Source organism: Trichosurus vulpecula, chromosome 6 (assembly GCF_011100635.1).
Source record: "Trichosurus vulpecula isolate mTriVul1 chromosome 6, mTriVul1.pri, whole genome shotgun sequence".
NCBI lineage: Eukaryota > Metazoa > Chordata > Mammalia > Diprotodontia > Phalangeridae > Trichosurus > Trichosurus vulpecula.
In genome coordinates this window covers 280,584,905-280,609,228 of record NC_050578.1, presented here as the reverse complement: position 1 = coordinate 280,609,228, position 24,324 = coordinate 280,584,905, and the positions used below count along the sequence as shown (strand labels likewise).

Sequence of the window (24,324 nt, the reverse complement as noted above, 5' to 3'; positions counted from 1 at the left end):
TACATTTGAATCTAGATCCTTGGTCTCCAAATTCAGTGTACTTTCTGCTACCAGTAGGTGCCTCTGATTTGATCTGTGTGGCTCTTGAGGGTGGGACTAGGGACAAAGGGTAGAAGTGCCCAAGGCTCAGTCCCTTGGAAAATTTCCCAACAACTGGAGTTGTCCCAGATACGGAGGGGCTGCCTCAGGAGGTCATTTGAGGGGATGGCTGGAGGACACCCTAGCTAGGGAACAAGCTGGACTACCTTCCTCTGAGGTCACTTCCAGCTCCCATAGCACAGTAGATCGAGTCCTGGACCTGGACTCAAGAAGACTTTGCCTAGGGTCACCTGGCTGGTCAATGTCTGAGACCAGATTTGAACTCAAGTCTTCCAGGTCAAATCTGGTCTCAGACATTTACCAGCTATGTGACCCTGGGCAAGTTGATTAGCCTCTAACTGCCTCAGTTTCCCCATCTACAAAATAGAGATAATGATAGCACCTACAATTTGGGGTTGGTGTAAGGATCATCTGAGATAGTAATTGTAAAGTATTTAGCACGGTGCCTGGCCCGCAGAAAGCACTCTCTGAGTGTTAGCTATTATTTCCTGATTCAAACTCCTGTGATCCCCATGGCCCATACTCTGCTCTTCCCTTTCTGAATCCCTCCATCCCTTAGAGCAGCAGTCCTTCGGCTTTTTGGTCTCCACACCCCTTTACACTCCTGCAAATCACAAAGCGCCTCCAAAGAGATTTTCTTTAGGTGGGTTTGCTGATTGGTATTTATTATATTAGAAATTAAAATGTCTTTATTATGATGAAAATAGTTCCAACCTCATGGACCCCCTAAAGGATGTCAGAGTTCACCAGGAATCACTAGACCAGATGGTGAAGGCCAGCCTGAGAGAAACCAAGTAACGGAGCACTTTATTCTATGCTGTTACTGTTCTCTTCGGCGGCAGCAGCAGCAGCCAGAGTAGCAGCAGAAATACTGATAGTAGTAGCAGTGGCAGCACTAGTAGTGGTAGCAACAGAAGCAGCAATAGGAGGAGAAGGAGAAGTGCTAGTCTTCGTACTAGTAAACAGCAGCAGCAGCAGCAGCAGCTTATTGCCCCCTCCGTCTACACCATCATGCTGGATGTCACTTTGTCTATACATGGTAGAGATTCTTATTCATGTAAAGGTCAAATTAAAGGGCCTCCAAAGTCCCTTTCAGCTCCAAGATTAGTTTAGAAAAAGAGAAAATGAGACAATTATTTGGGGAGGTGAGATATCAGAGTCCCAGTTCTTAGCTTTATCAGAACTTGTTTGGGGCTACGTAAACTGTCTCTGTTAGTAATGTGCTTGTGGAGGGTCAGGGACCACATGTGATGCTTTCTTTGTATAAGGTAAGTGACAGATCCACTCAACGGGTGGCTTTTCCCAGTGATAATACATTTTACTAGAAGATGGAGCCCAGGGTTGTGGAATCCCCCTCCCCGTCTCCCCACCCCTGCTACTGGTCAGGTGGATGTTTTGGCCTGAAATGTTTACTCCTGACATGCTATCAGGTGGGTATTCTACCTTTGCTCTTCTCCCTGTTTCACCCACCCTTCAGTCTAAATCCTTCAAGTAACTCTCATTTCATTTTGTATTGTGTAGAAAAAAGACCCTTAGATCATCCTAGAAAAAAAAATTATAAAAAATATTTCCATCTCTTAACCTCCTAAGTATTGGCATCAAAGATACCATGTCTGACATAACAGAACCTCAATGGCCAAAAGTCTTTAAGCAGTTTTACTGAACAAACATTTATTAGGCTGTGACAGTGTGCCAGGAATTGTGCTGGATACTGAAAATACATACACAAAAAGAATGGAATGGCCCTGGGGCCCTCAAAGCCCCTCTATTCTATTGGCACGGTCTTAGTGTTGTTTAAGTTTCTGATTACCTCTGTGTCCAAGGTCCTCTCTGTGGCCTAGGGCCAGTTCATACTTCAGATCAATGGAAACTTTGTTTTGATTATCAAGGATTTGGTTGAATTTACTCTGAGAATGAATAGAGAGAAGATCCTAAGAATACTGGATCACAGATCAACACCAGGGACCTTGGAAACCACCAACTCCAACACCTTCATTATATGGGTGAGGAAACTGAGACCCTGGGAAAAAGTTGACTGTCCAAGGTCCAACATCTAAGGTGTGTCAGAGTTGGATAGGGCTGCTTTGTCTCTGCCTGGGGAAGGGGATTATTTTTCTGTGAAATCAAGAGAGTCTTGGAGGTAATTGGATTTAGATCTGAAAGGAACCTTTGAGAGACAATGCCTTGCTTACCTCAGAGCACATTTCAGGTGCCACCTGTCCTATGAGGACTTTCATGGTTTTCTCCCCCCTCAGTCATTAGCCCCCTTTACCTCTTGAAGCCACTTTTGTACTGTATGTACTTGGGGTTTTCTCAGCTGTGGGAATGTTCTATTCCTTCAGTAGCATGCAAGGGGCAATTGCTTTGCTTGTCTTTTTACTCCCAGAACCTTGGACAGTACCTGGAGCATTGTGGACATTGAGCACATGGGATCATAGTTTTAGAGATGGAAGGAAGCTTAGCAGTCATCTCTGCCCCCCCCCCCCATTTTATGGATGAGGACACTGAGGCCAGAGAAAAATAACTCTCCCAACTAAGTAGCAGAGCTAGGATTTGAATCTAGAGTCCCTGACTCCATGCAGAACGTGTAATCCCGCACAATAGTGTTTTGTGGAGCCATTTCAGTCATGTCCAACTCTCTACGACCCCATTTGGAGTCTTCTTGGCAAAGATACTGGACTGGTTTGCCATTTCCTTCTCCAGTCCATTTTATAGATAAGGCACTGAGGCAAACAGGGTAAAATGACTGGCCCAGGGTCATGCAGCTAGTAAGTGTACGAAGTCGGATTTATACTCAGGAAGAAAATGAGTCTTCCTGATTCCAAACCCAGAGCTCTCTCCACTGCACCACCTAGCTTCATGTAATAAATGCTTGTTAAAGTAAATAGCTCCCTTCCTCCATCAAACCATTTTATTCTATACTTTGAAGAAAGAGAGAGAGAGAAAGAGAGAGAGAGGGAGAGAGAGAGAGAGAGAGAGAGAGAGAGAGAGAGAGAGAGAGAGAGACAGATAGACAGACAGATAGACAGACACACGGAAGGACGGAGGGAGGGAGGGGCAGGCTTGTCCAAGGTCATGAAGTTAGTAAAAATATAAACCAGAATTTGATCTCAAGTCCACAGATGCTAAATTCAGAATTTTCTTTCCATTAAATCCAATTTACAAGCTGTATGTCATTACAAGATGCATTCAATGAAATCCTGGGTTTTACAAACTCACCAAGCAGGGTTGTTTATGAGCTCTAGAAAATGATGTCCTGAATGCAAAGTGCTCTCCTGATTTAAGATGGAGGGAACGATTTGCCCGAAGATGCCCTGGGTTTCCTGCAGCTCTGTGTCTATCATGAGATAAATCATCTCTGAGTCTTTTCTTGGTGTGCCAGCAATTTGGGAAAAGTTACTGAATTATCTCTTATGATTACAAGGACACCGAGGCCAAAGATGTTTCTGAATCCAGTCACACAGACAAGGGAGCATGAAATTGCATCAAATGGTCTTCGTTCTTTGTCCTTTTGGAATCTTAGAAATGAGAAACCCAGCCAAGAACTCGTTGGATTTCCAGATGAACATTTCTTTCACCTTGTCTCTACTGACTTGGCTTCTCTTGGGAAGGGCAATGCAGTTTTCCTCATGGGGGGGAGGGGCAGGGGAGGGAATTCTGAGACCAGATACAATGATCCCATGTGGTTTTCTTCAATGTTCAAATCCCATCTTCCTCCAGAAGGGGAGCCTTTACAGGTACCCTTAATGATAGTTTCTTCCCTATGAGATTACTTCCCATTTATCCTGTCAACATCTTGGATATACATAGTTGTTTTCATTACACTCCGTGAGGGTAGAGATTGTTTTGCCACTACTTGCTTGGCACAATGCCTGATGCCAAGTAAGTGCTTCATAAATGATTGTTGGTGCAGTAATTGGCTGCCTGACCAAGAACAATTCAGCTCCATCGTGATGGCTTTGCAATCAGAGCTCTGGGTTCAAATCCTGACTCTGCCACTTGTTTCCTTTGTTACTTTGCCCAAGTCATTTTCTTTTAGTTTCCTCTTCTGTAAAATGAGGGTCTTGGATGAAACGTCCTCTAAAATTCCCTTTAGCTTCAGAAGCGTCTGTGACCTCTCTGAGCCTTAGTCCCTCCTTTGCGAAATGACAAGAATAACCCATCAATCTACCTCCCAGCACCAGGAAAGTGCTTTACAAACTGTAGATTTCTGCAATGAGTGAGCTATTGATACTTGGCCATTGGGTCTGAAGTGAGGGGTACTTAAATGAACTTGCTGACAGAGTCGACGGTGCTTTAAGATGTCCAAAGCACCTCAAGGAGGCTTTCATGGGCTCCTGACGACAGCCCTTGTCAGGGGCCGGGTACTGCAGGAAGCAACGGCACTACAGAAGAAGAATCACACTCAGAAAGTCAAGTGAGATGCATATACAACTAGAAATGAATGAATGAGTTAGTGAATGAATGAATGAGTGAATGAATGAAAAAATGATTTATGAGGTACCTACTATGGGCCAGGCTCTGAGGATAAAAATACAGAAATGGAAGGTCCTCAGATGTGACACCGAGGGCTAAACACCAAACTCTAAATGAGGTCTAACTGTGACGGCACACAGTAGGACTCTCTCCCCCCTCATCCTGGACACTATCTTTCATTGTGGACTGAGATCCCTTTATTTTCCCTGGATGCTATATCACCTTGTTTCCTCCTAAGGAGGCTCTTGCCAACCCAATGACCAGTCCCAGTGAGTGGAAATGAAGTTGTCGTGGATGGCATTCAGTGCTACAGTAGGAATTCCCATCTCCTGGTGGCCTTCCCCCAGTCCAGAAAAGGCTATCATCTGGAAAATCCACCCAAACCAAGAGAAGACTCAATCAGGAAAAGGGAGCTCCTGTTCTTTGGGTTTACAAAGTCCCTTTCTGAGGATACTCAAGTTTACTTGGGAAAGGTCTGACTGTTGTGAGTAGGAGTCCCCAAACTGGAAGGTAAAAGGTTGGCATTTTGGGAAAAATCATCAGATTTTTTTCCCCTACACCCTGAAGTTCTATTCTTGCTACATGTGTTATTGTGGGCAAAGTACTTCCCCCCTCTAAGCCTCAGTTTACCCTCTATCCAATGAGGGGCTTGGCCAGGTGAGCTCCCAGGCCCATCCCAGGGACTTGCTGCATTACTGTGGGCTCCCTGAGGGCAGGGACTGCGTCCTATCCAAATGTTCTTTCACTGAGTGCTTAGTATGTAGGCCTTGCATTTTTGGCTCTTCCTCTGCTTTGGTTAAGTAAAAGGTACTCAGAAGGCTTTGAGGCCCCATCCATGTGGCCCTGACTCCACAGAATATCTCGGTTTGGCTGAAACAAAGGTGGGTGGGAGCCCTTTGTTCTCAGGGGCTGCCAGATGTTCCAAGCTCACAATGCTCTCTATTGTATTATTCCAGGCTCAGAAAAGCCACAGTTCTCACCTGTTTATAAAGCCCCTCCTTGTGCCAAAGTCAATACATCTTGCAGGTCTGTTAATGTTTTCTGGAATGGTGGCTGTGCCAGTGAGGTGATACTGGCATTTGGGCCTGTAGCCCTTCTGTGTACGGCTGACAGAGGGCGTTGTCTCAGAAGGAATCTGAAGGGAGAATAGAAGCGGATGTTCTCAGGGAGAGTATTAACAAACCGAACTCTCTCCCTGACCCTCTCACCTCACTGTCCCAAGCCTCCTTTCTGGGCCAGAGAAGGGAGAGAGATGTCTGCTTTCATCAGGAGGATCTTTAGCCTGGAGGTTCCGGCAGGAGAAAATATTTCAAACATGAATCTGCCTAATCCTTGGCACCAAGCATCATGTGCTACTGGGCCCTCTTTCTCTCTGATTACCTCAGCAGGGTTAGTGAGGGCAGTGATTCCCATTGGCCCCAAGAGCAGCATCTCCTCACCTCCATGCCCTCCATTTTGTGCACCTCATCTGTCACTGACAGAGAGGCAAGTACCTTCCTAATACATTGCTTTATATAAAATGGCCTGTCAGCTAGCTTGGTTTCAAAATGACCTTGGCATCTGAGCAGATGTATTAGTAAAACTCAATTAGGGGGGAGAGGAGGGTTGGGGAAGGGGGCAGGGAGAGACAGGGAGAGAGAGAGAGAGAGAGAGAGAGAGAGAGAGAGAGAGAGAGAGAGAGAGAGAGAGAGAGAGAGACAGACAGATGGGGGAAGGAGGAGAGGGGGAAATATGGAGGGAGGGAGGAAGGAGGTAGAATGAGAAAGAGCAAGGAGAGAACAGGGAGGGGGAGAGGGAGATTTGACTTGGAACCCTGCCATTTTCATCGGCATTGAAGTCACTGTGTTCCTCACACTCGATCCTGTGTCTTGGTAATCCTGGCTGGGGTTTGCTGCTTCTGGGTCTCCTGCACTTTGCCTTTGGTTTGTGTCCTTGCCCCGATGCATCACCTCCTTTCAAACCCCGTCCCTCAATTGTGCCTCCAGAATTGTCTTTCACCATACTCTTAGAACGAAACCGAGTCAGATCCCTGAGGGTTCGCAGCCGCTCTTTCCAGAAGGATGTGCCCTCTTTTTACTGATTGATTTTTGCTTTTGTGATTGATGCCTTTTGTTTTTTACAGTACAGTGAGTTACCAATGTCCCCCTCCCAATCTCCGCACCCCTGCCTTGAGCCCGCCTTGTGGAATGAAGAACAGTAATGGCCTCTGTGAAAATCTGTGACCTTTGCCGCCCTTAAGCCTGACCCTGTCAAATGAGAGAAGACAAAGTCACTTCACTGGCCCATTGAGACCAAGACTGTTCACTTCATGGCATAGGAATTCAGATGTCGTTTAGTCTTGTTTTCATTCACATTATGGTGGCCATTATGTCTGTTCTATTCAGCTGACTTCAATAAAGCTAAATTAAATACCTGTTATGTGTCAGGCACAAAAACCAAACCAAAAAACCTCTTCCTGCCCTTGAGGGGCTTATGTTCTCCTGGGGTGGACAGGGAGATGCCATGTGGCCAGAGGGATAAAAATAAAATATATCCAAAGTATCTTCAAGAGAGGAACAGTGGGGGGAGAGGGTAAAATCAGGAACAGCTTCATGGGGGTGGTGCTGCTGAAGCTGGGCTTTACAGGAAGCTAGGAATTCTGTAGGGTGGTGGAGTAAGGAGAGCATATTCCTGCCTGAGGAGGTGATTTGTGCAAAGATTCGGAGGTGGTAGATGCAGTGTTAGATGCAGTAGATGTGAGGAACTGCCGTCTGGCCGTATAATGGATCCATACTGGGAGGTATCCGTGGTCCCCTAGGCATGAGGACTCCTGGCACAGATTTCAGCTGATGATAATAACTTCCCTAGTACTGTGTCCAGGGTTCCAACTTAGGTATAAGCAACAACAGCTAACATTCATGGAGAGCCTACTATGTGCTAAGCGCTATGCTCGGCACATTTTATGAGTATTATCTCGTTTGCTCCTCGCATGACCCTGGCAGGTAATTGCTGTTATTATCCCTATTTTACAGATGAGGAAACTGAGACAGAGAGGGGCCAGGATCACGGACTCAGTGTCTGAGGCTTCATTTGACCCCCATCGTTCAGACTCCAGACCCTGTGCTCTGTGCGCTCTGGCGCCCCCCAGCAACCCATACGTGATCTCTTAGCCTGGTTGTGTTTCGCCATCAGTTCAAACAAATTTCCCCACATTTTTCAGAATCCATCACAGCAGAGTAGCGTATTCCCGTGACGAGGCTGGCTCAGCCATTCTCTAATCAGTGGGAAGCTTCTCTATTTCCAGTGCTCTGCAACCACAAAAAATTAAAAGTGAACATTGCCGTTCAGGTCTTTTGCTTCCAATGGGCCCTTTCCCTTTGTCTCTGGTCGGCTGGGCTTGCGTTCAGGCCAAGGCAAGTGAACAGTTGGATGCCTTCGTTTGGCGAGTTCCACATGGTGTTCCAGAAGGACTGGACCCATTTGGGGCTCTGCCCACATGGATTGTGTGCCTGGCTTCTGGTTGCTGCCTTTTAAAAGCACAATGATTGCAGGTGACTCATGAAATGAATTTACCACGGGATCTCTTTCCTCAGAGAAATCCTCACACGCCCATTGAGCCCTGCCCCACTCTACTGCCCAGCGGAAGTTTGGGTGGGCTGGTGTTAGTGCCACCTCCAAAGCTTTGTTTCTACTTTGCCGAGACTGTTTAGCCCCTGGTTACTTGTCCCTGGGTCAGGCTGGTTTATCTCTATCACCCTCTTAGCTCCCTGTGGCGACATCACAGGGAGTAGGCTTGGGAGCCAAACCTGGTGCCGGCTGGCATTATGCACTCTCTTGGTTCCCAGCCTAATGGATTCCGATGCCTGGACCCTTCCAAGGACTTTGGAGGCAGCATCATGGTTTAGGACAGAGAGTGATGAACTAGGAGGCAGGCAGACCTAGGCGCAAACCCACTTAGGAGCTGTGACCTCTCCTGGGTCCTGTTTCCTCATCTGTAAAATGGACATAATCACAGGTTCTACCTCCAAGGGCTATTGTGAGCTCCCAAAGAGATGACACCTAGGACTCCTTGTAAGCCTTGACTCAAACCCCCAAGAGCCTTTAGACAGTAGTTTTTGACTGAGGTGGTTCTCTCCCTCAATTGAATTGTGTTGACTGATTTTAATTTTTGTGGCAGTTTGGGGTAGCAGATGGAGAGCCAGCTTGGGGCTCAAGACCCACCTGCTCTCACGTCCTGCTTCTGTCTCTTGCTGTGTGACCCTGGGGAAGTCGCTCCACCTTTTACTGCTCTGTGCACCTTCTACACCTAAAAATGGCAGAGAAGGCACCTGCCCTGTTTCAGGAGGGGAGTCTAGCTCCAGTGAAATCACAGGCTCTAGGCCCATTCCCTGAGACCCCCCCCCCACTAGTTTGTGGCTGAGTGGCAGTATGAGGAAGATCTGGTTTGAGCCCTGCCTCTGTCATGTATTAGGAGGCTGGATTCTTCCATGAATATAGGATGCAGTCAATCAAGAAACTTTTATTAATTGCCTACTATGTGTCAGGCCCTGTTTTAAGCTGAGTCATTAGCAGTGTGCTGATTCACATTTACTCCCTTCTTCACTTTCAGCCCTCCAGAGCAGGACCAGATGCCCTGGCACTGGAAGAGGATGGCAATGGGAGACTTTCCTGCAAATGGGGCCAGGGCGGTGCTTTTATAGGATGACTGCCCCAGCCCTTTATTTCCCTTTTGCCTTCCCTACTTTATTCTGAACCACTTCAAAGGAATTTCTCATTACTTTGGGATTAGCTCAAATTGTCATAAATACTTTGGCCGATTCCCCACCCTGGCCTTTGGTTTGTGCCAATCACCACACGTGCAGTCACTGCAGGGAGGGTCCTTAGGGTGGGGGTGGGGGAGATGGACCATGTCAGTTCTCCCTGGACTCAGTTAGCTTGGATTGCAGTTCTGCAGGGTCCTCTGAGCATCCCCTGACCATTGAGACAGACACTGGGAGGTGGGAGGCCCCTGTTCTGGCTGTAGCATCCTATAGCTTCTTGTTGGGGACAGGGATCTTTTACTGTGTGTCTTGGAAGACCATTGTGTTCTTGTAGTTTGGGTTTTTTGCTCTGATCTGTGATTCTATTGTACAGGGAACTCCCTGGGGGAGGAAAGCTGCTCTACTGATGATACCTGCTGTCTGGCTTTCTGAGGTTTAGTGACTTGCCTAGGGCTACACAGTCAATATGGGTCAGATTCTTCTTAGGGGAGCATTCCTTAAAATTTCTAGTAGCTCAATTTTCTCACCTTCAGAATGGGAGTGATGCCAGTTATCACTGGGATTTTTACTTTTCCCCCTTTTCTCCCCTTTATCCTTCTACTCCTTAGGGTGTGTAGATGACCTTTGGGTGTCCCGATACTCTTGCTGAAGGCAATGCGAACTGAGACCACGGGGGACTTTTTTTCCTTCCATATTTCATTCTTCTTCTGTCTTTTCTCCCTTTCCTTCTCTCGTATTCCTCTCCTCTCTCCCTCTCCTTTTCCACATCCTCTAACTCTCTTCTTCCCTTCTCCCTGTCCTCTTCCTTCCTTCTCTCATATCCCTCTTCTCTTTCCCTTTCCCTCTCCCCCTCCCATTCTCCCTCCTTTCCCCCTCCTTCCCCCTCCCATTCTTCTTCTTTTCCCCCTCCCCTTCTTCATCCTCTACTTCTCCTTTTTTCCTCTTCCCCCTCATTCTCTCTCCCCCTCCTCCTCTGTGAATAATATCAGAATGCTATTCATTCTGCTCCTCCCTTTGTTACCCATCAGATTAATATTTTATGAGGAGAGGTGGTCTAGCCAACAGTTCCAGCCTCTCTGTGGACCTGAGAGAACATTTGCCTTGGTGTGCCCCTGGGCTCATGCCTCGCTTTGAGATCCTCCAGGCCCCACTGAGGGAGGACAGAGTTCAGGGGGGAGATTCTGCTTCTGTGTGGGCTGAGGGGCCACAGCAGCCACTGAGACTCCCTAATCCCATACTGGAGTAAGAGGCCATGGAGCTCATGGCTCCTCCTGCTGCTGAGACATCTCACTTCCTCTGAATCATCGATATTTATTGATTTATTTTTAATAAAAACCCATCACCTCCGTTCCTTCATGGAGACTCCTGTGTGTCACTGTCCATATCCTAGCTTTGATGCAAGTTTGACCAGTGTCTCAATGCCTCAGCCTTCCCATCTATAAGGTGGAGAAAACTAGACCTTTTACTCATAAGGCTTTTCATGTAGTGATCCTATCCCCAAGAAATGCATGGTGAATGAGTGAGTGAGTGACCCACTTAGCACCCTCTGGAGATGTGACGGTTGTAGTTGGCGTCTGGGGTCATCCTACTGTGAGACAGTGAGGGGAGGTAGAGAAAGCAGTGACCTTGTAGTGAGCAGAGACCTGGGCATAAATCTTGCCTCTAAGAACATTTTCTAGGTTTGTGACTGTGGATGGCTCAGTTAACTTTTCTGAATCTTAGTTTCTTCATCTGTAAAATGGGGATAAGAAACCTTGTGGTACCTACTTACCTCCAAGTGTGGTTAGCAGACTCCAGGGCTCATTGTTGGTGAAACCCTTTGTGTGCCTTACGGTAAGCGCTCTTGACGTACCACCTTCCGCCCTTTCTGAGGAAATGAGTTTTGTCCGGGGTAGTAGGATACGACTGAGTAATAATTCCAAAAATAGCTTATGCAGGTGTCCTAAAATAGCCTGTTCTCATCTTTCAGTGACCTAATGGGCCCCCACAGGGGTATTCGACTTTTCAAGGAGTATCATGAGGCAATAAGGAGGTAATGGAAAGGGACCCAGATTTACAGACAGAGGATCTGAGTTCAGATTCTGATTCTCCTGCTTAATTCCCTTGTGAATTTGGACAAGTCACTTGACTACCCTGGGCCTCAGGTTCCCCCTGTGGAAAATGAGGGAATTGAGCTATATGGCCTCTAAGGCCACTTCTGGGTCTAAATCTGGGATCCTGTGATCATTTAGGACGAATTTGTCCAGGTCAGAAACATTTTGAGAAAAAGTGGGAGAATGTAGAAAAGCTCTCTGGCTTTCAGTTAATGATTCAATATCAGTAACAATTATTTTTGTATGAAAAGGGTATTTGCTTAGTAGACATGGCTGGAGTTTTGGCTTCTATTCGAGTGTTTATCTTTCAAATGAAGTTTTTTTTTAATCTAAAAACAAAAGAAAAGAGTAACCGTTCTCATTTCAACTCTACCCAGTATCAGAGTATAAATGCTAAATTAAAAAAATCTGAGTTCCTTAATTGCATTAATTATCTCAAATTGAATAAATCTTCTATATGAAGGTCACCCAGATATTCTTTTTCTCCTTCTGAAAGACTCTGTACAAAGCTATTGTTTTAAACAATTTAGAGACTCATTGTGCTGTCAAGGGAACAGCAAAGATGGCCAGAGCTAGAAGGAACCATGGAGAGTCTGTGGCTTGACCCCTTTATTTTGCTCCTGATGAAGGAAATAAGCTACTGTCCTTCAAGGGCACCTGCTTCCTCCAGAGGTCATCTTGGCTGAGTGCCTTCAATAACGTCCCTGGCAAGTGGTCATCCAGCCTTTGCCTGGAAACCCCAGTGATGGAGAACTCACTGCCTCTCAAGGAGCCTCCCGAGACCTTCGGAAGGTTTCCTCTATCTCAATCCATCAATAAACACTGATTAAGCACCTACTATGTGCCAGGTACTGTCTGTCTTGGGACTAGCACAGCCAACCTGAACTCTCCATTGGACAGTCCTTGAGATAATTAAAGGCAGTGCTCATGTCCTTCTCTGAGTCTTCTCTTAATCAGGCTAATCATGCCCAGTTCCTTCAGCCCATTCTCCTATGATGTGCTCTCCGGGCCCTTCACTGTCCCTGACTACCCTCCTCTGGACACTTCTCAGCTCATTTTCTAAAATGTGGTACAATGAATTATATATAATTCTCCAGATGAAGTGAGAGAATGTAGAAGACAGTTTGATAATGAGCTCACTCATTCTCCAGGCAGCCCATTGGGGCCACTGTCACACTAGTGACTCATCTAGCACTCGGGTTGCCTTCTAAACACATCAACCCCGAAATCATTTCCCCTTGAAGCACTCTCTGGCCACAGGTTGCCCCATCTGTTATTTGGGAAGTTGACTTTTCGGAATCCAAGTTCCATTTATCTCTGTTAGATTTCCTTACAGATGGCCTCTTCGTTCATAGTGGGCATCTCGCATTTCATGAGTATACTTGTTCATCCCCACTCATCAAAACTTTTCTTCTCCTTCCAGGATCCTCTCAGGTGTCACCTCTTCCTTGAAGCCTTCTCTGATAACCCCTTTCCCTCAGATTGAAGAGTTCTTTCCTTTCTCAAATTTTTTCTAAAGCCCCTTGGCTACCTCTTACCTTCATCGGCCTCATCTTCTTGTTATGCTAGCCTTATCATATTGTTCCATCCTCCATTAGAAGACCCAGACTGTTCCATTTTGTTTCTTATGCAGCCTTAAGCACATGTGCATGTTAGGCAATGAATCCACATTTGTTGAATTACATTCCTGAAGCAGAATTGGCTCACCATTCTGACCTGTCAAGAACTTTTTGAATCCTGCTTCAGCCTCAGCATGTAAGTCTAGCAGCCCCTCCCCACCCGAGGTCTGTCAGCTAAGCCCTCATTCAAGTCATTGATAAAGAAAGAAAAAAGGGAGGGAGGGAGGGAGAGAAGGAATGAGGAGAGGAGGAAAGAAGGAAGGAAGGAGGGAGAGAAGGAAAAAAGAAAGGAAGGAAGGGGGGAGGGAGATAGAGAAGGAAGGAGAAAAGGAAAAAAGAAATTAAGGAAGGAAGGCAGGATTTAAGTACCAACTACGTGGCAGACACTGTGCTAAGCACTTTACCATCATTATCTCATTTGATCCTCACCACGATGCTGGGAGGTAGGTGTTATCATTATCTCTATTTTATAGTTGAGGAAACTGAGGCAGTGTCTCAACAATCCGGCTAGCAGCTTCTGTGGGGGTGTAAGATCCACCCACAGCCAGCACCCAGAAAGCTGCCAACAGCACAGGTTCTTCTGATCTGCTTAACTAAGGAAAGCAAGGTGAAGGGGTTGACAAGCTTACTTTAATTCAACATACAAATACCATCCACTTAGTTCAGGGGAAGAGACCAGCACCCTGACCTTCAGAGCAAAATACAAAGTACAAACATCGACAGACAGACCAAATACTGATTCATAGTTACCAACATCTAGGTTCAGCCCAGGAGCTCATAACGAGGGCTGGCCCAGAGTCACGCGCACCACCACAGCTGTGGGTAAGGGCTCCAAAGAAGAGAAAGCCAACCCCTGGTTTTATATCTTTTTCAGGGTCAGGGGTGAGTCACACATGCGACTCACCCACGTGACCTAGAATCGTCACAAAGAGGTGACTTAAACCCCAGTGGTCTAAAAGCCTCTGCTGTCCCAGACATGTAAACCAGGCCCTCCCTGGAGTTAGCACCACCTTGGGCCCCACCTTAGTTGCCAATCCACACCCACTAAGGTTTTACACCTAATAGGGGTTTGGGCCTGGGGCTTAGCACCTAGGAAGGCTCAATGAAATACACTGAATTACTCAAAGGAAACAAAGGCCAAACTCTTCAAGGGCACTTGTTGAACTAAGTGCTAAAAGCCCATTTTGCTTACCAACACAGGCAGAGGTTAAGTGACTGTCCAAAGTCATACAGTTGTAAGTATCTGAGACTAGGTTTGAACTCAGCACTTCTTGACTCCATCCCAACACTATCCCCTGCACTACCCAGCTGCCTACAGGTATTAAACACTGTAAGTCCTAAGAAAGCTTCCTGGAGCCTCCCTCAGGAGAGCAGCCCAGGGCTTCTGGTACTGTCCTTTTCACTTTGGGCCTGGCTGTTGAAATGCCCCTTGCATGGCTGCATGCAGCTCTTTAGCTAAGATTTGACCTCATTCAGGTGCTTTCTCCTAGAAGTTCTCCGTCATTAGATACCTGCAGGTCATTGTCTGGGCAATCACCATCCTTCCCCCATTTAGCTTGTCCTGCGTGAATTCTAGGCCAGACGCCATTGCGAGTTCACTCAATGACTGTTCCTAAAGAACTCTCCATGAAATCTCCAGGTTGTGCAAAGAGGTTGGCATTCGGTCAGAGGATCTGGGTCCAAGTCCTGGCTTGGGTCCAATGTCCTAGCTTTATGATCATGACCTAATTTCTCTTCCCATTTCTTGGCCTCAGTTTCTACCTTTATAAAATGCGGGGAGTGGACTAGATGAATCTCTCTGGTCTCTTCAACTCTAAGTGAGCCCAAAATGGAGTTTATAAAGTCAATCTGGAAGAAAACCATAAAGATCAGCAGGATTTGACTGATGAGAGATGAGAAGACATCTTGAACCCTCCCCTTTGTGGGGATGGGAGGGGGCTATAGGTGTGGCACATTGTTCGTGTTCTGGACTTTTCATTTATCCATCCTTGTTGGATGGTGCTGACTTTTTTTTTCCTTTCTAAGCATACTATTTGTCATATGGGCTGGCTCTACGGGAGGTGGGGGGAGGGGAGGCATATCTAGCATAGCTCTGATCCTGTAGGAAAGACAAATGTCAATAAAAACTTTCAGTTTTGAAAGTCTTCAGTCAGCATGCTCAGAGGTCTCTTGGTGCAGTGGATAGAGTCAAGCAGACCTGACTTTCCAGCCTCTGACACTCGCTGAGTCACTGAGGGCAATTGCCTCAATGTTGGTGAGCCTTGGGCAACTCTATAAGAGCAAAAGCTGGAGAGAGACTATGGATTACAGGTCCTCCCGCATGTTGTGTTAACACGGAGGCAGCATGAACTCCTTGGGGGGTGGGCGTGGTTTCACTTCTGACTTTGTGTTGCCAGTGCCCAGCACACAGTAGGTGCTTAATAAAGGCTTGTTAGTTGATTATTTAATTGGGAACAATCTGAGGTTCTCACCAGGCTGAAGCTGATCACCAGTCATTGTCTCAAAGACCATTTCCCACCTCACTGCCCTTTCTGACGTGTAAGACCTCATCAGCCCTGGAGCTCCCACTTCATTGGTGGGGCCTGAGCCTGGAGCCCGCTCCTCTGTCCCTCAGACCAGAGCCTCATTTGGGAGCTTACCTCCTCCTCCCCTGCATTTTCCAGCTTCCTTTGGGTTGTGTTTCCCCATTAGATTGTAAGCTCCTTGAGGGCAGGAACTTTCTTCTGCATTTCTTTGTATCCCCAATGCTTACTATTGTGCTTGGCACATAGTAGGCACTTAGCAAATGCTTATTGACTGACTGACAGCAAGTGATCCATTAAGTGGCGAATATTTTGGCTGGATGCTGGGCTATCAGGGTGACCTTGGACAAGTTACTTGACCTTTCTCAGATTCCGTTTCCTCATCTATCCAGGGAAAAGAAACTTGACGATTTAATAAAATATAGGTCCTTATCAATGAGTGGATGTTTCAGTGAAGGGTCACCTAACTCTGAAGAGCCAGTATGAAGAAGGAAATGTCCCCAAAGATGAAAAAGCAGGATTCTTCAGAGTTATTTCAAAGTGCTTTGTCTATGGTTTGGTCCCTCCAGAGGCAAGAGTGATGGTCCACACCAATGGCCCTGGTGTGAAATGAGGATTGCATGCCCTTGGAGAAGGTGCCCCCTGGGCATTTGTCCAGTGTTCTCAGTGTGGCTTTTCATAGAATGAAGGCCATTTATCATCAGACTGCTTAGCTTTGTGGTAGTTAGACAGTTGGTCTGCTGGAGAGGACCCTGCGAGGGGACCAGGAGGAACCACAGAGGGCTCCAGTCATATCTGCTGACCTTTCACTTGAGAAGCAATTAGCAAACTTGGAGTCCAATGATGCTTCCACTGTTCAAATGTGGGACACACTTCAGGCTCAGGACATCGCTCTGTGTTTCCCATTGCTCCATCCTAGGTCTTCTGGGTCTCTCACTGGGAGCAGGGGTGCTGAGCTGACAAAGCGATGGGTGCCTCTGTTTCCCTGACACACTCTGGGGCTATCCTTCCATATTTCCACATGGGGTTATCCTTTGACAGGAAGAGTACCCACATGTGTATTCCTCAAAGCAGCTTCTGTGTGAAGGTGGTAGCTTCTAGGATGAACATGGAACACTAGGGAATTCGCATGATCATCTGGAGCCAAGGTATAGACTTCGTTTACCCTAAGTGCTGTCGGCTTTTCATTTTGCATATATAAGGAACTGGAAACTTTTAGAGGAGTAAGGGGCACAGTGGTAGCCATTCTGTGAAATTCTCTTCATGGTGGATTTTTGAGGCTCAGCCAGTGTAGACAATGGGTGCCTAATATACAGAGATCTGAATGAGTAAACTAGAGTAGGACCCAATGCCTCCATGGCATTTGTGTTACCGTGTAGGAGACTGACAGCTCCACAGAGGGGCACCTCAGTTTGGTGACCAAGGCACTCTTCCACCCCCTCCCCTATGCTGACTCACACACATCCCCCAATGTTGTCTGGAAGCTTGATTTGCATTTTCCCCACCCATTTAACCTTAATGGACCATCCTTAAATTCCATGAGCATTTATTACGTACCTACTATGTGCCAGGTCCCATGCTAAATGCTGAGCAGACAAATGAGAGAAAGAAAGTCTCCACCCTCAAGAAGCTTAAAATCTCCCGGAAGAAGCTGAACGGGGGAAACAATAACCCTGACTCCCATTTTGTTAGTGGTTTGGGGTTTGAAAACCCCTTTTCCCATTGCGTTCCCACAAGGTGGGTGGCTCCATTTTACAAATGAAGAAACTGAGGCTCAGAGAGGTTAGGTCAGCTCCCCGGGCTCACATGGCCACCCGGCAGCAGAACTAGAACTCGGACCCTATGCTTGGTGCTCTCCCCTGTGGCCGTAATGACTACGAGGAAGATTCTGTCAGGTCAAGGACCATTCCGTGAGTGCGCTGACGAGAAATGCTGAAAGCTCTGTTGGCCGAATGTGTCCAAACTGGTCCTTTTGTTTCCCCCTGACTTGTTTCTCACTTTAGGTCCGTAGAATTACGGATTCAGAGCTAGAAGGAACCTCCCAAACCACCCAGTCCAAGGCTCTCACTGTGCAGATGAGGGGAGCGGGTCATAGGCAGGTGGTGTCAGAGGCAGGATTCAAACCCAGATCTTCGACTCTCGGGCAAATTCTTTCTGTTAGACCGCTGCCATGAATTTGGAGAGGGCAATATGAGCAGAGATAGGGGCTTGACTGCAGGAGGTAGTGGAGGTAGAATTGCCACAGCCTGATGACTGATTGGGTATTTGGGGTATGTAGAGTGATCCCCAAAGATGCTAGGTCACACAGGAGTGGAAAAGCCAGGATTTGAACCCGGGAAAGCATGAAATGGTGCTGTGAAAACAGCCATAGTGATAATAGCTAACATTTATGCACACCTACTATGCGCCAGGCCCTGTACTGAGTACTTTACAATTATCTGATCCTCCAGAAACTATAGGAGATAGGCCCTATTATTATCCCCATTTTACAGCCAAGGAAATTGAGGCAGATATCAGTTATAGGACTTCTCCAGGGTCATGCAGCAGATAAGTGTCTGAGGTCAGATTTGAACTCGAGTCTTCCTTACTCCAGGCCCAGGATGTAGCCACTGTGCCCCCATCTGCCCACAAGAGTGATGGATTTGGAATCATAGGACGAGGGGTTCTCTTAATGGATAAGATGTCACCTCACTAATGTTTGGGCTGTCATGTTTCAGGAAAGACATTGAGAATTAGGAGTTTGTTCAGGTGGCCAGATGGTGAGGGAAGTTCTGTCTCTGCATTAGGAGGTAGAATGAATTGAAGAAGGCATTTCTTGGGGAAGTGTCTGAAGGGCCATCTTGTGGAAGGGGGATGAGCCTTTGTGTGCTGGACCCCAGGGAGCCGAATCAGGAATACTGAGCAAAAGGTACAGAGGCTTGATGTCCTAGAGAACTTCCCACATTGAGAGCTGTCCAAAACCAGATGGGTCACTGCCGACGGGGATGGCTTCCTTTCACTGGAGGGCTTCAGAAAGAGCCTGGATGACCACCCACTTATTGGGAAAGTCATAGTCGGGGTTTCTTCAGGTGTGAGCTGGACTAGAGGCTTCTGGGTCCACTTCCATGGGACATTCACTTGCAGCACTAACCCTGAGTAGGTACTAAGACACAGTTTTGTCTTTTCCTCCTTAACAGAAATGCATTCGATTTAACCCAGACGCTTCAGTGTGGGTGGCGAAGCAGCGGATACTCTGCACATTGAACCAGAGTCTCAAAGATGTCCTAAATTATGGGCTCTTCCAACCTGCCAGCAACGGGCGAGATGGAAAATTCCTGGATGAGGAGCGGCTTCTCAGGGAGTACCCACAGCATGTGCCCAAAGGAATTCCTTCTTTGGAGGTATGCAGCATGTAGAAAAGAGGATCAGATTCCACCCCCTGCTGGTGCGCTGAAAGCAGCCCCAGCTGAGTCCTCTGGACCTAGTGTGCATTCCAGATTCGAGGCAGGTGGGAAACTACCCTAGAAAGAAAAAGACCCCTCATGGGATAGGCTGTCAGTCAGGAAGCCCTGAGTTCAAATTCTTCCACAGATACTTGGCAGCTGTATGATCCTGGGCAAGTCACTTTAAAATGACTCCTCTGTGCCTTATATTCCTTATCTATAAAACAGGGACAATCACGACCTTTGCCTGAGTTACTGTGAGAATAAATGAGACGATATATGTCGAGTGTCTTACAGACTTTCAAAGCACTATCTAAAATTAGCCACGATATTATAATTATAATTATTATTAGAATAGTATTATCTGGATTATTTGGATCTTCTCGATGACTTCCAAATTGACCAGAGAAGGACCTTAGGCCAGGGGCCCAAGGAAAGGCTGGGCTCAATATTCCCTATCACTTGAGAGTGCATGGACAGGGGAAGGTGTTTTTATCTCCCTTCTTGAATTTGGGGTTCTCTCTGCCCAAGTTTATTCCCAGGGGATTCTGGCCAACCCAAAAGTGGTTGATGGACTGCCTGGTCAGTGGTCAGTAGTGAGGATCTCCTTCCTTCCACCTCCTGTCCAAGGACACAAGTGTGGCCGCATTCTCTGGGGTGTAGTCAGTGTGGCTCTCTGGTCTGGCGCCCTGCTGGTCCTGCCTTTCAGCCCCATCGGGAGATCTGGCAGAACACAAGGCTGTGTCCCGTACTTCAAGTAAACACTTGTCCCTCCCCACAAATCCTCCTATGTCACATCCTGCATAATCCCTTGTTCTGATAACAGACCCCTTCACTAATCTGTATTCACCTGTGCTCATCTACACTATTGTGATATGAGAGGGCCAAATCACAACTGAGCCCTTGTGGACCCACACACTCCCTCCCACTAATCTGAGCATGGGAATCAGGGTGAAGATTAATGACCAGGCCCCTTCAGCCCCGAAACTCCCTGGGTGCTTCCTGAGTTGCCTCGAAACTTCCTGGTCTGCCAGAATAAACAAGACCTGAAAGCCCTCATTGGATTTCTCTACCCCAACCAGAATCCCTGCTGAGAGAGGAATTTGGCTTTGTCCTGAGTGATTCATTGGGGGGGGGGGGCAGGGGACAGGGAGGAGGGTAGAAAGAATGGAATTGTCTTGGAGAGACCTTAGGGTTTCTTTGTATTGGGATTTTGGGGATCAGCTTCCCAGCCAGCTGAGGCCACTTCTTTTAGAAGGAAACCACTTTAGAATGTTGGTCTGCTTTTAAGCTCCAGTAGGGAAGGTGCCAACAAACCATCTGTCTTCCCCATACTGTGCTTGGGATACACAGAAAGTGCTTGGAAGAGGGACGGCCTTTTTCCCATGGAATCATTTCCATGGAAAAATGAAAGAAAAGGCAAGCCCAAAATCCCAGGCCAGAGCCTTTTGAAAGACTCAGCCAGAGTGGAGAGCTAGCTGTAAGACAGAGGAGGGGTTGGCCCGATGAAGTGGGCCAGCACAAATGATCCTAAAACATTTCTGAATTTTATCAATGATTAAGAAGGAATCTACATGGGAGGAAGGGATCCATGTTTGGAAGGATATCTCCCACCAATAAAGAGCTTCTTGGAGCCTTCTCGTGTGCCATGAATCGTTACATGAATGATAGACGCACTTGTGTGCGAGCTGTCAGTGAACAAAGGAGAGTCAAGGACCTATGGTCCTGTCCTGAAAGCCAGGGCTGGGGATGGGGGCAGGCTTCTCAGACTAGGCTTGAAAGAAAAAGCAGAACTCTGAATGTTTTAGAGAAAGTGGTTCCAGAGTGATCGTTGCCTCTGGGATATGTGAGTCCTTTGTGGGGAATTGTTTGGAGTCTGATGTTTTGGGGGCACCCTGGAACAAGATTGGTTTCTGGCTGTGTGCCCCCATCCCTCCCTTCTTTAGGCTCTGTGAGTGTGAGGGAAAGGTAGGGATGAAATCAGCTTTCCACATAGCCTCTGTGTGAAATGTTGCTGCTACCTCTGGTCTCTCTTTCCTCAGTTCCGATACAAAAGGCGGGTGTACAAGCAAGCGAATCTGGACGAGAAGCAGCTGGCCAAGCTCCATACCAAGGTGGGTGGGCTCCAGATGATGGGGCCTCAGTGGCCTTGGACAACCTCACAGTGCTTTCTTCTTAGTCCCAATCAATGAAGCAACAGACATTCAGCACCTACTGGGCTCCAGGCTTCGTGCTGAGTTAAAAAGACAAGACAAAAATGGAATTTAGTCAATGAGCATTTATTAAGTGCCTGTTAATATCCCCAGCTCTGCACTAAGGGTTGAGGATACAAGACAAAAACATCAACAAGCATTTATTAAGCACCTCCTGTATATGCCAAGTGCTGTACTCTTTCTCAGAGGAGCCTTTGAAGCACAGAACTCTTCCTCACTCCCTCCCTCCTTCCCTCCCTTCCTTCCTTCCTTCCTTCCTTCCTTCCTTCCTTCCTCCCTCTCTCCCTCCCTCCTTTCCTCCTTCTCTCCCTCCTTCCCTCCCTCCCCCCTTCCTCCCTCTCTCCCTTCCTCCTTTCCTCCCTTTCTTCCTCCCTCCCTCCCCCTTCCTTCCTTAATATCTTTCTTGAGCAGAAGTTCTTTTTGGGGATAGAGAACACCTCTTTAACATTCCCTATGATGTCCTTTGGGAAACAGCTTGGTATACTGGACTTGGAGTTAGAAAAACCTGGGTTCAAATCATACCTCAGGCTAGCTGTGTGACCCTAGGCAAATCCTTTGCCTTCTCTCAGCCTTGATTTCTTTCTTTCTTTCCTTCCTTCCTTCCATCCTTCCATTCTCTCTCTCTCTCTCTCTCTCTCTCTCTCTCTTTTTCTCTTTCTTTCCTTCCTTCCTTCTTTCCATCCTTTCTTTCTTTCTCTCTCTCTTTCTTCCTTTCTCTCTCTCTCTCTCTCTCTCTCTCTCTCTCTCTCTCTCTCTCTCTATATATCTCTCACTCTTTCTTGTAAAATGATGGCCTCTCAAATCCCTTCCCGGTCTACATCTATGATGGTATGGTGATGCGTCAATCCATCAGACATCTGCTTTGTGCTTGTCCTTGTGCTTTGATCCTGCTAAGGATCAAAATGTGAAAGATGGCATTCACTGCCCTTGAGGAACCAAGAGCTTCAGAGGGAGGATCCTGACAATCCCCAGATTAGTAAAAGTAAGGCAGCTGGAATGTGATAGAGCACAGGAAAGGACAAGGGAGTCTTGGCGAGTTTGAGGAGTAGGGGCATGATTTCTGCAAGGGTGGGCTTGGGGAAGGTGCCCTCTACTGGGCCTAGAAGAATGAGAAGGTTTGGCATGGCATGGCAGATGGTTTGGACAAAGGTGTGGGGGAAGGAGATCTTTCAGTAAGATCTGAGAATCAGTAAAGTTATGCTTTGATGTAGGCAGGGAAGAGAATGATCACTTATTCAGGTCCAGGGACTATGCTTAAGTGCTTTACAAATCTGATCTTGTTTGCCCCTCAAAACTCTGGGAAATGGGTGCTATTATATTCTAGTTTTATAGATGGAGAAACTAAGGCAGACAGAAGTGACTTGCTGAGGGTCACAGCTAGTGTCAGGGGCTGGATTTGAACTCAGGTCTTCCTAACTCCAGTCCAGCATTCTGTCTGCTTCACATCAAAGCTGCTAGCTGTTGTACAAGGCATGAATGAGGACATGTGTGAGATAAGGCTGAAGAGGTAGATGGGCTTCAGCTGAGTTATGATGTACTTAATTGTAGAGTGTCTTGTATTATGGTCGTTATATCATGATACATCGTGTCCTCCGTATTCAACCGTGACTCCCATGAGAGCAGGAATCTCATCTGAACTGATCTCTGTGTCTCAACCAATATGGCGCTTGGGGCTCTGCATATGCTAGGTCTGAAATAAATGTTTGCTGAGTTCCACACAACACACATGGTGAATGACGATTATCTCCCTGTAAATTGTTGAGAACATGGCTTGTGACTTATCGGTCTAGTGAAGAGCTGTGCACGCAGTAGGGAGTAAAAATGGTTTTATAATTGTGGAGATAGAGACCCTTGAAGCTCCCAACCTTTCAAATAGCCATGTTTTCTCTTCTTTTCCTCTGGCATTAATGCCATCCATGGGATGAACTCCATCCCAGATTACAGACTGAGACCTTCCCAGAGGGTAATGGGGAGGAGGAGCGGGAATGCTGGCATCTCTGATGGTGGACTTCTCAGGCAGCTACAGATTGATAATCAGATGCCAGCGCTTCCAGGGCTTGCAGACTCTACTGCTTTTTCTGTGTGCTGCTCCTGACACTCAGGGCATCTGCCCTTTCTCTCTTAGAATGAAGAGCCAAGAATAGGGAATGCTCATTTGGTGTCTCTCAGGGACTTCTTGAGTACACAGCGTCCCCATGGAATGACTGTCCTCTTTTTGGTTCTGCAGACCAACCTAAGGAAATGCATGGACCATATTCAGCATCATTCGGTGGAGAAAATCTCCAAGATGTTGGAGAGAGGCCTGGATCCCAACTTCCATGACACAGAAACAGGAGGTAAGAGGTTGCAAGAAGAGCCCTCACCCGTGCTCAGCCACATTATGCCAAAAGTTTTCTTTCATCTTTGGTGTGAAATATGTCTGTGTCTGTACGCATGTGCCTGCATACAAATATTCTGTGCTTAAAGCCAGCTCACAATACACTCCGTGTCTCTCAGAATAAAGACTGCACCTTTTTGTTCACAATCATGAACCCACGTGACCTTGGAGATCTTGGGAGAGAAGAAGCAGGGGCCACCCAGCCTACTTCATTCCCTACCCCCATCTCTAGCTCCTCTCTGTGGGTCATATAAGCTCCTCAAGGGCACAAACTGGCTAACTTGTTTGTATGTGCATCTCTAGCACTGAGCACAATGCATAGCACCCTTTACTGAGGGCTTAGTTAATTCTCTGTCTCCACTTATCTATATCCCTTTATCCATCTCTATCCATCTATCATTTACATAGTGATCCATTTATAGAGCAATTATTCTTCCATCTTTATCTCCATCCATTTGTTTTCTACCTCTTTCGATATATCTGTCATCTATCTGCCCATCCGTCTATCCATCTATCCATCCATCCATTTATTCATCCATCCAACCACCCACCCATCTGCCCATCCACCCACCTACCTGCCCACCCATCTCCCTACCAACTCTTCCTCCTTCTTTTCACTGCCAGGCTCCCAGAGAAGGGCATGTATAGTCTTTGCCTCCATTTCTTTCCTTCCTACTTGCTTCTCAGCCCCATATAATTTGTCTGCCAATCTTACCACTAAAGGGAAACTGCTCTTTCTAAGCTTAATAAGGATCTCTTGATCA

General features: G+C 46.9%; 1 protein-coding gene across 1 annotated transcript in view; it reads left to right on the top strand.

Moving 5' to 3' along the window:
- SHANK2 (SH3 and multiple ankyrin repeat domains 2) overlaps nucleotides 1–24,324 on the top strand; it is a 717,699-nt gene that overhangs the window by 85,758 nt on the left and 607,617 nt on the right. Inside the window, exons 4-6 of the mRNA XM_036763425.1 lie at nucleotides 18,725–18,928; nucleotides 21,013–21,084; nucleotides 23,411–23,519. Coding sequence (XP_036619320.1) covers nucleotides 18,725–18,928; nucleotides 21,013–21,084; nucleotides 23,411–23,519 — 385 coding nt within the window. The remainder of the gene's footprint in view (nucleotides 1–18,724; nucleotides 18,929–21,012; nucleotides 21,085–23,410; nucleotides 23,520–24,324) is intronic.